Below are 17,821 nucleotides of genomic sequence, written 5' to 3' on the forward strand. Positions count from 1 at the left end.
AAGAGCTGGAACTGGATCATAAATGCAAAGCTGTACCGAACAGGGCCCTCTGAAACACTTTTGACCCAAGCCCCCCAAATGATTAAAATGTCCTTAGTGTAATTCCCTACTACTTTGCAGTGCTGAATGACTAGCGTGCAGTGTTTCGACTTCTGTACCACTTTCATTTGACCACACTGCGCGCCTTCCCGGCGCCGCTGTTTGATTCTGGGCTGCTAAGCAGCCTGCTCTGCATTCACTTCCCAATCGCTTCAAATGAGCGACGAGGGAGATTATCCCCTCCCCTCTTCAAAGAAGGCCGGGTTTCTTTACCTTTCTTTGAAGGATGGCGTGCAAAGTCTTGCGCTTTACTACAAAAGAGACATGCTCACGGACAAATTATTTACAGCTCTTTGCTGTCACTGAAAACATCTCGAGGAAGAAGCTGCCGGCTCCTGCCCTCCCGCGTCTGTGCAGGCAGGGATCAGCCACTGCAGCACCTTGGAAGAGAGATAGATACCACACCCTCGGAGGTACGAGGAGCACCTGGGCACGCGCCCTCTGCCCAATTTGTGCCATTAACGCGATTAAAACTACAAACAACTTTCTAAGCTGAACGGTGTAAAGGTATGTGTTTCCGCGCAATTTTAGCGGGAATTTTAATTGCCGAACTGCACATCAGGATGCTGAACTAACACGGCGCGCGCCAGCTAAGGACCCCTTCGCTTCGGAGCGCGAGGAGCGATGGATAGGGCTGAAGTACTTACGAATACATCTCTCCTCCTCGAGTCTTCAGAGGACACCACGCCATGGGACCCCTTCCAGCGTCCGCTGACGACAGTGCAGCCCTGGAACTTCAAACTGCTGGCGGCGCTCATGTTCCTGGTCACGGCGCTCTCGCTCTCGGAGAACTTCATTGTGATCCTGGTGACGGCCAAGTTCAAGCAGCTGAGGCAGCCGCTCAACTACATCATAGTTAACCTTTCGGTGGCCGACTTTCTAGTCTCCCTCATCGGAGGCAGTATCAGCTTCTTGACCAACTCCCGAGGTTACTTCTACCTGGGGCCCTGGACCTGCATGCTCGAGGGCTTCGCTGTCACTTTCTTTGGTAAGAGTATTTAGTTGCATGATGCATGCAGGATCTTCACAAAACCTGCGGGGGATTTTATGTTTTTAGAAAGATATAGTGAAAATATATTTTAAAGTTACTTAAGTTCTCAAACTTTTTGGTAACTCTTTTCTTAACACTTTGAAATTACAATATTATTAGTGATGACTATATCAACAAGCACTGGCAAAGTCAATCGGTTTGGCTTTTGTATGTCATTTGCTTCCAAATGTGTATACCCACAACTGAGTCACAACTTGTCATACCACATACATTTCTGCCAATATAGCAATATATGTGCATATGCACCTATACCAATTAGCACTATGCAAACAGACCACAGACATTAAGGGGCACATTTATTTATGGGTTGCATTGCTTTTGCACCATTCAACGGGGTGCAAAAATGACACAACTCTTAAAATGCAATTTGTCAAGCCAAGCAAGGCCACCTTGCATCTTGCGTGGCCCTGAGGGACTTGATAAATCCAGAGTAATGCGACGCAGCACAGCGCAGAAGCCTGTGTTGCGTTACTCTGCCCCAGGGTGGCACCATGTTTGGTGCGTGAGTGTTCCTACACAGGACCCATGGATTTTGATGCATTACCAGATTTATCATAAGTGGCAGACCTGGAAAGGTGCCGAAACTGCTATGCCTCCCTAAGTGAGGCCTAAAAAGGAGAAATATGTTTATTTTTTCTCTTTCTACGTGTGCTGGATTCTACAGCACATATATAAAGAGGAAAATGCCTCAGGAGATTGTTTTTGTGCAGGAAGGTGCCACTTCTCGCACAAAATATACCTGCTTACAACACAAGTACCCTTGCACCATGGTCAAGAGTACCTGCATTAGTGCTAGGCAGCACATTGTGTGTCAGCGCTGAGAAAAGGCAGGAATGCACCATATAATGTTGGATATGGTGTATTCCTGCCATTTCCCTGTCAAGCAGTACAGCAAGGTGACTTACTCTGCTGCGCTGTGTGACTTTTTGATAAATGTGTCCCTATGTACAGTAACAAGTTGCTTAACCCAAGACACTGATGAGTCACAACACAATGCACACTATTTATAGTGAATTACATTATATAGTTATTAAGTATACAGACAAAGCCTTCTGATAGCTGACAAGTCTGTATGTCAGACCAGCAGAACACTGCTGTCCATCCTGTGAAACATAGTGGGTAGAATTTCCCAAACACATTCTGGTACATTCTTTTAAAACACTTTTGATAGCAAATGAAAATTATAAATTTAGATATGTATTTTAGAAAACACTACTTCTATCCCAACATGCTCCTTGTATCTTACAATGGCTCTTCTCAGGCATCCAAGTAGGATTTCTTGAGTGCAGTAAAACGTATTCCAGGAGACATTTTTTTAGAATAGCCTTCGAGCATTTAGACAAAAAGCACATGCAACACAGTGTGGCTTTACTTATATTCAAGGCCACTGGAATTTTCCAGCAGGGGAGGGCCAAATTATGTGACATGTTCATTACATTCTGCGGCATGAAAAAGCAAATTATGCAGCATAATGCAGCAGATTTTGTGATACATTGCTTCATTATTTTGCAATTTTTGCATGATAATACTCTTGAGGCAAAGGTTTCTTCTCATTAGTACCGGTTTAACATCCAGATCCAGCAATGTGCAACTGAAAGGTGACCAGTCAACCTTTGTATAGGGTCTTCCACTGCATGGCAACATGTGTTGACGCGCAGTGGAACACATGTTGCGCTGCACTTTTGGTCCATTTGACCTAGAAACACATTTGTTTTTTTAAAACTCAGTAGATGATGCAGCAAATGATGATTTATGTGGCAAATGCAATAAATCCATAATTATGTGAAAAACTCTGCGGCCGTGGAATCGCATAATTTGAGTGGTCCTGCATATATTCAAAGAAAGTTGACCAGATGCAATTCTGCACATTATATGCAACAATATAAAGGCAGTGGTGTAATCTGAAGTGTAAAGGTTGACTTGACTGATGCATTTCTCTATATCAAAGACCATATGCCAAGATGAGTTGAAGTGATCACCAATCTTAAGTCTTGGGGAATTGACGCGTGGCACATATGCTAAGTTAACATATTAATCTCTTTCATTAGAAGACTCTATTTTAAAGCAAACTACACATCCAGAGGGTTTACACCTTGACAAGAGAATAGTAGATGATGAAAGGACAAGTGGCGTTTTGTTTACTTTCTTTGTAGCACCTAATTTACATTCATCAATGGTCTTCCCAATTACTGCCTACCAATGAGCCACAGCGGAGCAAGATGTGAATGAAAATATGGCACAGAATGGAGAAGGGAGGGCAGAACCTGATGGGGCTCAGGTAAAGGGTTGGCAGGGAGAAGGTGGACATAGCTTCACGGGGCCGACTGAAAAGGGCACTGCCAAGAGCTATGTAACTCCAAGCCCTAGGCCATGATTTTAAATTGTGGACATGCATGATGATTTGCATATGGAAGAAAGCCCTAGCATTTGAGAAACACATTCATGTAAAGAGTGAAGGTCATCGTAGAATGGAGGTTATTACCCAGACGTCATTTCCATTTATTTTTAAAACAAATATTATTGTGTAATTACATTGCTAAATATTTTTTCCAAAGCAAATACAGTGTTGAATGACATAATATATAGTATATAATTGCTGAAGTATTTGTTAAGTAAAGCCACGTCCCTGATGAACACCAAATGAATATCAGAGTAGAACGCTGACATAAATATTACATGCTCAGGTAGAACTGCCTTGTGGCTAGCTTGTTGCAATAGTACAGGAATCCCCTCACTGTGAAGAGAAATAACTTCTCCTTTACGCAGAGGAGATTCATAGCACGTGTCTGCCTTAAGGTAAAAAGATTTGGATGTGCAGGGAGCGGATACTGCTGAGAGACTGTTTACATGAGAATGGACTTTGGGGACACCGATCGAGAGGTCATGGACAGAGAAGTGACAACTCCACCGAGCATGCCTAAGGAGACATCATTAGAAGAGCATGAGCAGAAGAGACCCAGCTCAGTAGAGCATGCCCAGATAATATTTTGGTGAGTGCAGTGCGCACATGGGAGAAGTACTGAAACGCCAGTGATCCTCGTTGTACCCCGTCCTATTTGACTGTAGTTACAGTTCAGCACCCTATCATGTTGCAGCAAATAAGATTTTGAAAAGTCTGAGTAAGAGGAAACAGTGTACAAGGTCTCCTTTAACGTTCGGAGTCACAAGTGAACAGTCAAAATGCAGTCCAGCGATGCTTCACATCATTGGTTCCGAACCTGTGCTTTGGGGACCCCTGGGGGTACGTGAAGCCTCCTCAGGGGGTCCTTGACTGCTTAGAAAACGAAATAATATTAACAGATTAGGTCCCCCGCTTTCAGTAATGACTCAGTGGGGGCTCTCCGGATTCCAATAATGAGTCAGTGGGAGTTCCTGGGTTCCTGTAATAATAAAGTGGGGGTCCACAGAAGTCAAAAGGTTGGGAACCACTGCTCCCTGTCCTGTGGGCTGACTCTCAAAGTGTGAAATTAACCAATGGCAGAGAGACTGACCCGCTGCCCACACTGTGTCCTGTCCTGTGGGGCGAGCTATAATGTAAATGACAAAACAGATAACCAATGGCTGAAAGGTGAATTTTTTTTTCCCCTTTCTGTATAGACGTATTCTGTATATATGTATAGATTACAATAGTTTGACCATGAATGGCACGAACGCTGTTACATGTCAAACCTCATAATATTGGGACTGATAGCACAGTATCAACTCTAGTAATAACAGTACTAACAGCAACGAGAGCTATGTCTTGTCACCTAAATAATACGCTGTTAGGCATTGAATTATTTTATTCATCTCATGATGCTGTTCTTCCACACTGTGCCAGTCTTCAATATTTTCATCAAAGATATGTATGTGTTGATTGTCTCTCAGAGAACAGATAGTTCACGGTATGACACATTCTTGAGAGACAGTCTTCAAAGGTACCCAAGAGCTTGATGTGGCATTTTATGCATGGAGAAATGAAACCAGCTGTTAGCAAGTGTAAGAAATGGTGTTTCTGGTTGGCTAGGGTATGCACCTCAGCCAGGCAGAACCTACCCACTCTAGTTAGGGCAAGGGAGTTACACATCCAAGATAATCCCTGCTCACCCCCTTGGTAGCTTGGCACGAGCAGTCACGCCTATCCCAGAGGCAATGTGTAAAGCGTTTACACAACACACGTGACGCAAAATGTACACCACAAAGTAAACACAACACTGAGCTATGTAAAAATAATCTGTATTGCACAAAACATAATTAGACCAACATTACACATAAGTAATACCCTGCTACCTTAGTAGTTGTCAGATCGTTACACAAGTTACTAATACTCTGCAAGAATATGCAGTTGTCACATTAGAACACGTAAGTACTCAGGATTCTGCAACATAAGCAGTAGTCAGGAATTACCATAAGAATTATATTCACTTGTCATGAACAATTCCTAGATACCCATAAAAGAAACATTAGAGAATATCTCACAAGTCATATAAATACATATCAGCTAGACATGCCCATAAAAAGGAACATTAGCACATATATGTGGGGGCAGAAAAACAGGTAGGCAATCTAAAAACTTCAAAAAGTCTATACTAGGCTCCTGGAGCCCAGATTCCCTAGAAAGTACCTGATTTCTGTGGTAGAGGCACTCCCCGTGCCTAGAAGATGGACAATGGGGCCCCCAGTGCTCCTATGCGCAAAACGGGGGCCTCTGAGGTCTCTTGGTAGAGAGGGGCGGTCTTTACCCCCTCTACAATGAAAAGAACGGGCCCCTCTGGGGACCCATGATCCTTGGGGGGGGGGCCCTGGGCTCTAATGGCCCTCTCCAAAGTGGGGCCCAAATCGCCAAAGGTTAAAGCCGTAGGTGCGATCGCGCCCCTAGCGCAGTGACCGGGGGAAAGGGAACTCCCTTTCTCCCCCGTGTCCTGCTTGCAGGGTGCGGCTGCCTACAGAGGTAGTGAAGGAAGCAGGGGCCTACGTTGAGGCTCCTCACCCGCTTCCGACTGCGGCCGCACCCGTCCGGTGCGCGAGCTTCTCTGCTGCCTTCCCTCGTCCGTTAGGGAGGCAGCGTGGAGATTGGGAGACCAGGTGTGCCCCGGGGGCACCCCGAAAAGCGCACGTCACCCGGGGGCATGGTAGGAGTGTGCTAGCTCCTTCCTTTACTTTGGGAAGTGCCCTGGGGGCACTGAGGTGAGCGCGGACCTCACGCTCAGAGAGAATTCAAGATCCCGGCTGCGACGGTGATCCAAACACAGGAGAGGCGCAGTGGAGAGCGCGAGGGGCACTTTGAGGCTCCCGGGCTGCGGCGGTGTTCTTGGGGATCAGAAATAAAGCACTTTTCAAAGCGCTAGAACCAAATCTGCAGCCTGGGCTGCGGCGGTGATTTCTCGTCAGCAATAAAAAGAGCGCCTTTTGAAAAGTGCTTCGGTCACAGTTGTAGAGAGTGGTTGCAGGGGCCAGGGGCCATAGCACCCTGCCCCTGGGAGCAAGCCCGACAAGAAGGAGCACAGGGCTGGTGGGCCCAGCTACAGGCCAGCACAAGGGGTGCAGATGGTGGCAGTTCCTCCTAGTGACCAGGCAGGTCACAGGTCAGCACAGCAGCAGCAGTCCAAGGAGGTTTCCTGGTGAGTCCATTCCTCAGCGTTCTGTGTCCAGTTTCAAGTTCCAAGAATGTTCAAATTGTGGGGAAAATTCCCCTGTACTTATACTGGGTTTACAGTGTGTTTTACAATGGGAGGGAGAGGAGGTTCCAGCCAGTTACAACTGGTTCTGGGAGTGCCCCCTCTCTCCTTTCAGCACAGGCTCCAAACATCTGTGGGGGGTTAACAACCCTATTGTGTGACGCCAGGGCACAGCCTTTACAAATGCAGGTGTGCCCCGCCTCTCCCTTCTTTCAGCCCAGGAAGGCTTTACAATATGTAGATACACCTCTGTGTCACCTCCACCCTCCCTGTGTTCAGGCTGTCTGAGAAGTATGCACAAAGCCCCAACTGTCAGTCTGCCCAGACGTGGATTGGAGACAAGCTGCACAACCCCAAAGTCATAAGCACAGATAAATGCGCACTTTCTAGAAGTGGCATTTCTGTGATAGTAATAAAAAATACACCTACACCAGTAAGCAGCTTTTCTTACCACTGTCACAACCATACCAAACATGCCTACTCTACCCCTCATAAATCAGACCATACCCCTTACAGATAAGGCAGGGCATTCCCAATGCAATCCTATGAGGAGGCAGAACTCACAGCAGTGAGACACCAAGTTAGGCTGTTTGTCACTACCAGGACAGGCCACGTAACATGGCACATGTCCTGCCTTCTACATACATGGCACCCTTCCCAAAGTGCTAGCTAGGGCGTACCTTAGGGGTGACTTACATTTAGTAAAAGGGGAGTTCTGGGCCTGGCAAGTAAATTTAGATGCCAGGTCCCTGTGGCAGGAAACTGCGCACACAGGCTCTGCGCTAGCAGGCCATAGATATGTTTGACAGGCTACTTCAGTGGGTGGCGCAAGCAGCGCTGCAGGCCCACTAGTAGCATTTAATTTACAGGCCCTGGGTATAGGGATACCACTTTACAAGGGACTTATAGGTAAATCAAATATGCCAATTAAGTATAATCCAATCATACCAATTTTGTAAGGGAGAGCACATGCACTTTAGCACTGGTTAGCAGTGAAAAAGTGCTCAGAGTCAAAACGTCAGCCAACAAAGGTCAGAAAAATAAGGAGGCAAAATCAAAACGTCTGGGGAATGACCCTGTAAAAGGGCCAGGTCCAACAGCAAGCATGTTCTGAAAGCTGTTGCTTGATTGGTTCACAAAGGCAGGAGCATGGGAGTGTATGCAAACAGCAATGCTGTCTTCAGATGCAGATAAGTTGTAAATGGTGGAGCAGCACATACACGTGGGCTGTGATTTAGCATGCAAGCTTGCCCTTTGATTGGGCATGTGATCTGGCAAATTGCTCCCCGAAGCCCAGGCTGATCAAAAATTCAGATGAACATTGGGAGCTAGGGACAAGATTACGGAAAGACCTGTAATAACTTCTTGAGTGAAGTTTTAGTATCTCTGCTTTGATTGCATTTGTTCCCACCTTGAAGAGGGACCAGCTCTGGCACATTCTACAGTTCTTCACCAAATCTTAGTTCTTGTTTTCTTTAAGGATTTCTCAAGTATTGCTTTGTCTACATAGTCAGATGGCTATGCATTGTTACCAAATGTCTCCATTAAATATTAGTCTACAAGTATGTAACAGACAATTCAAATCACACAGTTTGACAAAGGACTCTGGGGCAGGCATTTCATAAGACAACAGAAGTAGCCATGAACGAACCAGGTTAATAGAAGACTAAGATTCATTGAATATCTTTTGAGAGCAATTTTGAGGTAGCTAGAAGGAAACAGATGCTCAATTCAATTGAAGGTCAACCCAAGATTGTAGCACTAATAGTTCAATAGTGCTGAATCCAAGAAATCTTGAAAAGACCAAAGAAAAAGGTTCTGGGGGAAAACTGTAGTAAGATCTCTCACTGGCAAAATAATACCTGTGTCCATTAAGCAGTGACATTGTTGCCCTGACATTTCCCCACCTCATGCACCCATCCCTTCAATGGCCCAAAGTGCGGTACTCCTCTAGTTCCCCAGGTCTCCCATACATTTTGTGCATTAGTGGATGGCCACTGACGCTATATGTTGGAAGCTCAAGTGTCAATCAGTGGTCCAATCCATGAGCCCAGGTTTCCAGGTCAGGAGAATTCACTTTTAGCTATTCTTGTACAATCTCCCTTTTCTGAACTTCAATATCAATGTGCAGGAGTGTCTTTGTGCACCGCTTTGCATTTACGTAGAGTAAGACTTTGAGTAGGCCATTCTTATGTGAGTTGTATATAATTCTTTCCAGTGTGTGACATTTCGTTGGGTTACCACGTGCCAGACGGTCTGCATCACAGGATATAGCCAGGTAGTGCGGATGAAGAACCTCTGAGTCTTTGCTTTATAAGTATTTTGGGGAGCAATCACGGCAAAAACTACCAGATTATTTTACGTGTACTATAATTGATATTTGAAGTGAATCAGTCAGAACAGGGTAGAGATCATCGCTTCCCACTGGGCCATTAAGGTGTTGCATCTCTTCTCCTCTTCAAGTGGGCCAATGTATGACTCCCACATCTCGTGTGGTGAAGGTAAGAAGTCTGAGTGAACACTTTAGATTTACAATGCTGTGATTACCCATCTTGTCCATCAGCAATCTTGCTTTGAGAAGATTAAATTCTGGCACATCATCAAGTAGTTTTTGTATGGGGAGAGGGTATAGTACAGCTGGAGGTACCTGAAGCACTGTTGCATGTGTATGTCAAGCTCAGATTGGAGATCTACAAACAAGCAGATGGTATTTTGTGTCTCTCAATTTGGAATTTGGAATTATGTCCCAGCCTCTGAAGCCTTAGGGAGAGGGTACTTGGGCCAGCAACGAACCCATCAACACAAGATCTTCCATCTAAGATGGCTGAACCAGGCAATGATTAGGGTGAGTGGAATGTTTCATATCGACTGCGGAATTGGCCAGATTTGGCCAAATTCTGACAATCATTGCATGGTGGATTTGTTTCCTGCAAGGCTGCAGAGAGAGAGCTAGATTTAGTGTCCCCTTGCACCATTTTCTAATGCGGGCAGTCATGGGCGTTCGCGAGCGACTGAGGTCAAAGGACATGGATGTCATTTAGGGGTTGCCAGGAGTCACAGCTGCAACACCTGGCTTGCCCTCGGTGACCCCTGGCACTGCCTTTGCTACCTCTGGCCTCAGAGGTGGCCAATTCAGTGCCAGGAACACAGTGGCAGTTTGTCCTTGTGGACGTTAGTTGGGGCTCCATTCTCTTTGTTTTCTGTCAATTTTATATTACACTAATAGTGAATATTATCATAGTATTCACTATTAGTGTAACAAAAATAGGGTACAATTAGCTGAAATATGCCCTTCCATGGCAGCTGAGGTAAGTGAAAACGCTTTTAAATGTATGTTGTGGGCGTGCTTGCGGGTGAGAGTGTGTTTATGTGAGAAAGTGTATGTAAGCATGAATTTGGTGTATGTGTAAGTATGTGTGTGTGTGAGTGAAACTTGATGTCAAAGGGACTGTGATGTCACCTCTGCTACCCCAGGCATTTTGGTGAAGTGATGTCCATGTCAGATGGCTGCTTTTTGGCTATATTTGCTACCACTCAAGTGACTGCAAAGACAACTTGAATGGCCGCACACTCTCGATTACCATAGAGTGCTGTTTGCGCTGATTTTTCAGCACTGCTCACACTATTGGTGCTAAACTGCTGCGCGAGCAGCATGACGTGCAGAGAGACCATACCCTACTACTTCACAGTTAGAAACGTCCTCTGTATCAGCAAACCCAAACATACAGATGCATACATAAATGTTTCAGGTTTCATCTTCAAGAGTGGTAAACACTTCTGGACACAATAGACAATCACATGCAGCAATCATTCTATTGGCCTCCACTCATCTGTATCCTTACTTGTTTTCAGAAAGGCTCTAAAGTTCTACCTGTTTTAGGTGGTCCTTGAACAATCAGCACAATGAGTTCTATTTAGGTAGTGGGTGTTTTATACAAGCGGTTAGCCATTTAGTAGTCACCCAGTTTCTCACTTTCAGTTTTGTCAAGCTTAACAACTTTGACTCCGATAATTCAAGGCTTGAGGAACGCAGAGTAAAGAAACAAACCATTACTGTGTTCAAGGGAAAAGTGCATGACAAAATGACAGATCTTTTAAAGCAGACCTAAACAGCATCATATTTTATGCGTTATTGGATATCTCTTGTTTGTCTGCAGTTGTTGTCAAATGAAAAGTGCTTTTATGGTGTTAATGCTCTTTTTCCTGCTAATACGGTTCAGATACGCCCCACAGGTCCTCTTCCTTTCGGCATACATTAATTAACACCTCTCAGCGGCCAAGCTGCGGTCCTAGCACATGAAAAATGAAAAACAAATCAAGTAATCACCTGTAAAGTGAAACTCATATTAAGTCCTGCTTTCTTGAAGAACCATTCAAGTATTATTGTTCGTCTCTCTGAAGGGTTAGTAACTGTTTTGTGTGTTTAGGCCTAACCAGATCAAATCATCATTAAACAGAATATTTGAAGGAAGCTACAGTCATGTTTCATGCTTGCGTGTTGCACTGGAACTGATACTTTGTAACTCCATGACATCTCAGCACCATGGATAGAGGGTGATACATTTACACGCCTTGTTAAATCTTTTAAAGACTTTTTAAGTGTTATTTATTGATGTGGGTCAGAAATCTTTTGTAAGCATATGAGATTTAAAGGAATTTTCTCGGAGTTACGGAACATTTCTTAACCAATCATTCTCTATGTCACCATCTTTCATCGGCTATATCACACCCAAGGATCTACCCTGTCACCCACGTTGTTAAATCTGTTCATGGACCAGTTGGGAAATGTCATGACTTCTGCCTCTATTCATAAGCATCCAAGATAACTCATTTGTATATCTCAATGTTTAGCTGCAAGGATATTACTAGTAGACTGCTCTGTCTTGAGCAGAATCACACCTGGATTGTACACTTCATCCTCAAACCGAATGTCTTTGGTCCCTTTGAAAGAGAGCGCTTGATAATTGATGATCCAAATAAAAACTCCAAATCTTAAATCCCCTAAAGAAAAATACATTCTAAAATTGACTGTCATGTAGCTTTGGTCCATGAGGTAAAATTCTTAAGGATGACCCATGAGACTAAATCAAGTCTTAGAAATTATGAGACTGCATCATTCAGAATCCATTATTTGAAACTGTGCTAAAAGGGCCAAGCATGTTTTCTCAAGAGAGGAAATTCTGAGTCATCAAGCAAGGACAAACGAAATTCAGTCAGGCATCCTTGGTTTCCCGATATTTAACCTTAAATCTTTTCCACACAAGATCTCTACATGTGCCTCATGAGAGGGCAAATGTTGCTATATAATTCCAGCAACAGGAATACTCGAACTTCCCCTCCAAGAAAATTATCTCATAACATTGAGAACTGATTTAAAAAATCTTTATATTGTGGTTAGCTAGATTAATTGAGATTAATTCAGGTATCCCTAGTTACTGAGGTATACATGACACTTCTTAAGAAAATACATGTGTAAAATAGCGTGAACCTGGTAGCAGTATTTCAGTTTTTGAGTTAGGAGGGACTCAGTAGTACTTGCTGTATACTTAAGACTACTCCCACTGCCCTGTTTTGCCATTATACAGTTTTCCCTATGCAGTCTGCGGTTTTCCTTTTGGATTTATACAGCTATACTGTATAGTTGAATACATTTGCATGAGTGTGCCTAGGAATAGGCAAACTCTTTTTCTATTCTTGTGAAGTTGAGAAGAGGCATGGGCGTAACAAAGGCCTCTGCGGCCCCACTACCTGGCCTGAGTGAGTCCAGAGGGGAGCCCTCTCTATGTTCTATGCAGGGGGGCCTCTTCCAGTTTCGTTACTATTGAACTGGCATTTGTGTGCAGGTAAATTACTAGGCTTTACCTTTGTATAGCTGCAACTTACCTAGACATTGTGAATTCAACTATGACATTATTTTCAGAAGAGTCTAAATCTAGTAGCCCTCTTGCGCTCAAACATCTATGATGAGTAGAAATTCGAGCTGCTGTGGTGGTGCAAGGTGTTTGTGTCAAGAAAAGTCAGTGCAGCAGAGATGATGCGCTGGTCCTGCTCGGAGTTGCATCATGCAGCAGAGGAAATGTGTTGGTTCTGCTGGATTCATACATGGGCTGGCAGAGCACTTTCAGGACCACTTCCAAAGGTTTGGGGCTGGGGTGGCACCCCTTGGCAGGTTATGACTCACAGTTGCAGAGTCCAGGTGCTGCTTGCAGGAGGTTGGCTCAGTTTATAGTGTACACCTATGGTGTGGCACCCTATACTGAGTCCAAGCAAGCCTTAGTGATAGTGTTTAGGTGTCCATATAGCAAAAGCTCTCTAGGGGTAGCTGTGGTGAGCAGCTAAAGCTTATCTAGGAGTTTGAAGCACTTGCAATACCACAATAGTCAGTCAGTAACTCTCACAAGAGAAAGAACCACACCAGCTGTTGCAAAAATAAAGTATTCATAATTACAGCACTACTGCTATGCTAACATTGGTATATCTCCACTTGGAACTATCTAAACACAACATATACACTACAAACAGGAATAGGTCCTAGTGCCTTGACTCTTGGAAGGGAGTCAGGGTAGGCCTTCAGCAGGAAGGAAAGCCAGACAGAGTCAGAGGGGCCCCCACGAGTGACCCACTGGCAGCAGGCACAGGGAGACACAGAGAGGCCTCAGCATGACAACAAAACAGGAGTTCCACATCGCAGGATCTGCACAGTGGAAGCTCGTCTTAGAGTTGCAGAGTATTGGAGGCTGGGGCTTCTTGGAACTTAAGGTCTCTTGGAGGAAGAGCCAACAAGCCTCAGTAAGAGCAATAGCCATGATGCACAGGTGTTCTCTTCCAGTGGCTGCAGCAAGGGCCCACTTTCTCCCAAGTTGGTCAGGAGACAAGTTGGACCCAGAGAGGACCACAAAACCACTACCTGTGAGCATAGCCTTTTTGTTGTCTGGGGGACAGCAGGATATACCAGCTGGTCGTTGTCATCTTGAGTTGTCTGTGGATGCAGGGGAATGACTCCTGTACTCCATGGGAGATTCCTTCTTGCTTCTTGGATGCAAGCAGAGTCCTTTTGACCCTGGAGGATGCACAGCCAGGCATGTTACAGAAATCTTGCAGTAGCTGGAGAAACAATGTTGCAGTGGGAGCCCTCCTAACTGGATACAGCCTTGTTTCCGTTCCAAAAGCAAACCAGCAGTTGTTCCGGAGGCCAGAAGCAGAATATGTCTTGCAGAGAGTTACTTAAAGAGTCTTGCTTGGCGAATCTGAGGACTCACCCTCAGGGAAGCCCTTAAGTAACCCTAAAAGGGGGGTTGTCACTCTGTAGTGACCCACCTATTAGAGGGGATCAGGGACGTCATCTACCTGGCCTAACCAGTCAGATGCTTCCAGAGGCCTCTGTCCACCTTGTTTCGACGATGGCAGAATGAATCAGCCACCTGGCAGAGTTCTGTGAACCTCCTTATAGGAGAAGCTGGACGGGGGTGGTCACTCCCCTATCCTTTGTGTGGTTTCGCTCTCCTTACCTAAATGTCTTCATGGTGTCTCAAAAAGTCGCTCCCAATACGGCGGGTCATCACTTTAGGTCACTGAACCTGGAGGACACCTCCATCACGCCGTGCTGACCCGACGGCTGTGTATACAAAGTGATCATGTAGTTCCTGAAGAAGCCACCTGCTGAAAAGCTGATATGTGACCCTGGTGGTATTTTTGCAAATATAATTATAATAATGGGTACACACATTTGTGATTCTACATTTATCTTTTTCCCTACTGTATACCAATGTTGTATTATTGTTAGTTGATAGCCCAGGAATAGTGGGATTACAAGGGCTTTTTCCCCAAGTTTGTGTACATGAGTTAGGATCAGCAACAGGAAGGCAGAACAGTGTCTGGGGATGACAGCAGCGAGGGCTGGCAGCCAGACCCCGTAAGGCTGCACAGGCTGAAATGGGGGATCCTGTAAGGAATCTGCAGAGTATTTGGAATCATGCAACTAGCATTGGAATTGGTGTAGTTGCATGATTCCAGCATGTTTGATACCAAACATGTCTAAGTTCAGGGAAGCCGTTATGTATTTGGACCACTCGCGACAGCCAGAGTCCAATACATACCATAAGATGGCTTCAGTGTCCACTAGATACCATAAGATGGCTTCACCACACTTACAAAGCCCAGGGAATGGAATATGGGATTTGTAGGGGGATCCTGCTCATACAGGAGAACAATCAAACTTAGGGACATGCAACCTTCCCTTGAGCTGAAGGGCCTACAGTAGGGGTGACTTATAGGGTCAGAGTGCAGTGACCATGATATAAAGCAATCCCTATATATGGGGTGCAAGGTGCATGCACCATTTCACACAGGCTGCAATTACAGGCCTGTAGTCACAGTTTGCATGAGCTCCCATCAGTGGCACAATACATGCTGCAGACCATGGGGGGCCCCTGGTGTACCACTGCCCTGAGTGCCTAAATACCATATACTAGAGACTTACATGGGTGCATCTGTATCCCAATTCTGGTGTGTAAAAGTTTCTTACCAACTAAATTTAGTAGAGAGAACACTGACACTGGGGTCCTGGTTGGCAGGATCTCAATGTACCACAGTCTAATTATACTGACACCAGGCAAGAAATGGAGGTAACTATGTCAGAAAGATGCTACTTTCCTACACTGCTTACTAGAGTCTAGCCCTTATAGTCACTCTGGTGGTCCTTGGTACAATTTGTAGGTCCAGTCCTTCGCAGCCATGCAAAAATGCAGCAGGCCAGGGAAGCAGTACTTCAGGTCAACAGTCCAGCAGAGTGGCAGTCGTTTTAGCAACACAGCAGTCCTTCCTGGCAGATTCTACCATGGGTCCAGAAATGTACTGAAGAGTTGGCATCCAAGCTCCAATATTCATAACTAGTGCTATCTCTGAAGTGGGAAACATCTAGAGGATTCCCTTTGAAGTGCTCAGGTTTGCTGCCACTCCTGTCTTGCCTCTAGACTAACTACAGGAGTTATACAATGCTTTGTGTGAACGCAGGACATAGCCTATTTAGTTACAAGTGGGACTGTGCCTAACCCGCCTTCCCATTTTGACAGTGATAGCCCATTTAGGTACATCTAAGCTCTCTATTGTGTACGGCTGTCTAGGAGACATACACTAAGGCCAACTGCCAACTACACCCAGTCATGTGACCCAGAGAAAGGCTGAAAGCACTAAATTGAAGGAAAATGACAACTTTCTAAAAAATTGTAATTGGAAATCCGACTTTACCATAAAAGAGGATTTCTCATTACAATTCCAAAACACCAAACCTGAACTGTTTACCTGTTTCCATTTGGACATTATCAATTCTTAAATGTGTAAGGTAACCCCAAAGTTATTCTATGGGAGAGGTAGGCCTTGCAGTAGTGAAAAACAAGTGTAAGAGTTTTTTACTATCAGTATGTGTAAAACTTAAACGTACTTGTCCTACTTTTTAAATACATTGCACCCTGCCCTGCGGGCTGTTTAAGGCCCACCGTAGGCATGATTTATGTATTAAAAAGGCAGCTTTTGGCCTCCCAAAGGTTTATTTGCCAGGTCGACATTGCAGTTCATAACTGCACAAACAGACTGCAAAGGCAGGCCTGAGACATGTTTAAAGAGCTCCTTTAGTATGTGGCACAAATAGTGCTGCAGACCCACTAGTAGCTTTAAATTTACTGGCTCTGGGAGCATGTTGTACCATTTTACTAGGGACTTAAAATGAAATTAAGTATTGCAAATGGAGAGAAACTGATGTTACCATGTTTTAAGGAGTGAGCACACACACTTCAGCACTGGTTAGCAGTGGTAAAGTGCACAGAGTCCTAACAAAAACAAGATCAGAAAAAATATGGTGGAGTAAGGCAAAAGGGCTGGGGGAAGAGCACCCTTAGGCTGACAGATCTAACACACCCATTTCTAGATATATATATATTTGTATAAATATATATGCAAGAGGCATCTATGCAAGCCATTTGTGTGGCCACCGTGCCACCAACCTGTGGCCCATCCACCTTACTTTTGCCCTCCCCCAATAAATGTGAAGGAACCTTTGTTGGGGTAATAAGGCCACAGTTTATTATGTTACATTATAGTCACATTACATGATACATAAACATCACATCCAGTGGTCATAAACATGTTCCATGCATTTATTCTAAGTCCTTAAATCTTCCTGCAGCTGCTCCTCTATTTTTCCATGTTTGCATAACCAGTTTGTAGCCAGTGATCCGTCCATAGCCTCCTTTGAAATGGCCTTTGTTAGAAATGGGGTCTTTGGTTGACAGTCAGGTTACCCCCTGTTCAAGCAAGGACCCTCACTCTAGTCAGGGTAAAAGAGAATCACCCTCAGCTAACCCCTGCTTACCCCCTTGGTAGCTTGGCAGAGCAGTAGGCTTAACTTCAGAGTGCTAGGTGTAAAGTATTTGTACCAACACACACAGTAACTTAATGAAAACACTACAAAATGACACAACACAGGTTTAGAAAAATAGGAAATATTTATCTAAACAAAACAAGACCAAAACGACAAAAATCCACCATACACAAGTCAAGTTATCAATTAAAAATCAAAAAGAGTCTTTAAGTAGTTTTAAAAACACAGTAGCTCTGCTAGAGTGAAAATGAACCTGGTGTGCGTCAAAAATAACCCGGCACGGGCAGGTGTGCATCAAAAATAACTCAGCACGGCGGTACTTGAGTCAAAAATCCAGCCGCACGATGATCCGAAAATCCCGCAGCGCAGGTTGTAATCTCCCAGCCTCCGTCAGCGATGCTGCGCGTCGTTTCTCCTGCTCCGTGCGTCGATTTTTCAGTCGCGTTTCCTGCGAGCGTCGTTTCTCAGCTGCGGAGCCGGCGGCGCATCGTTTTTTCAGCGGCAGATCGGATTTGCGTCAATCTTTTCCCCGCACGGCGCTCTGTGCGTCGATTTTCTTGTCTTTAGGCTGCCAGCTTCTCCTTTCAGGTTCCCAGGAACTGGATGGGCACCACAGGGCAGAGTAGGAGTCTCTCCAGG

The 17,821-nt window shown here is 44.8% G+C and overlaps 1 protein-coding gene across 2 annotated transcripts in view; it reads left to right on the forward strand.

Moving 5' to 3' along the window:
• The first annotated feature begins 340 nt into the window (after positions 1–340).
• Positions 341–17,821, forward strand: part of LOC138300419 (vertebrate ancient opsin-like) — a 566,835-nt gene continuing 549,354 nt past the window's right edge. Inside the window, exon 1 of one of the 2 annotated variants that reach the window (XM_069239767.1) lies at positions 341–1,087. In XM_069239767.1, coding sequence (XP_069095868.1) covers positions 724–1,087 — 364 coding nt within the window. In that variant the 5' untranslated portion in view covers positions 341–723. The remainder of the gene's footprint in view (positions 1,088–17,821) is intronic. The other variant, XM_069239765.1, reaches the window with a different exon arrangement.

This window comes from Pleurodeles waltl, chromosome 6 (genome assembly GCF_031143425.1).
Source record: "Pleurodeles waltl isolate 20211129_DDA chromosome 6, aPleWal1.hap1.20221129, whole genome shotgun sequence".
Classification (NCBI taxonomy): domain Eukaryota; kingdom Metazoa; phylum Chordata; class Amphibia; order Caudata; family Salamandridae; genus Pleurodeles; species Pleurodeles waltl.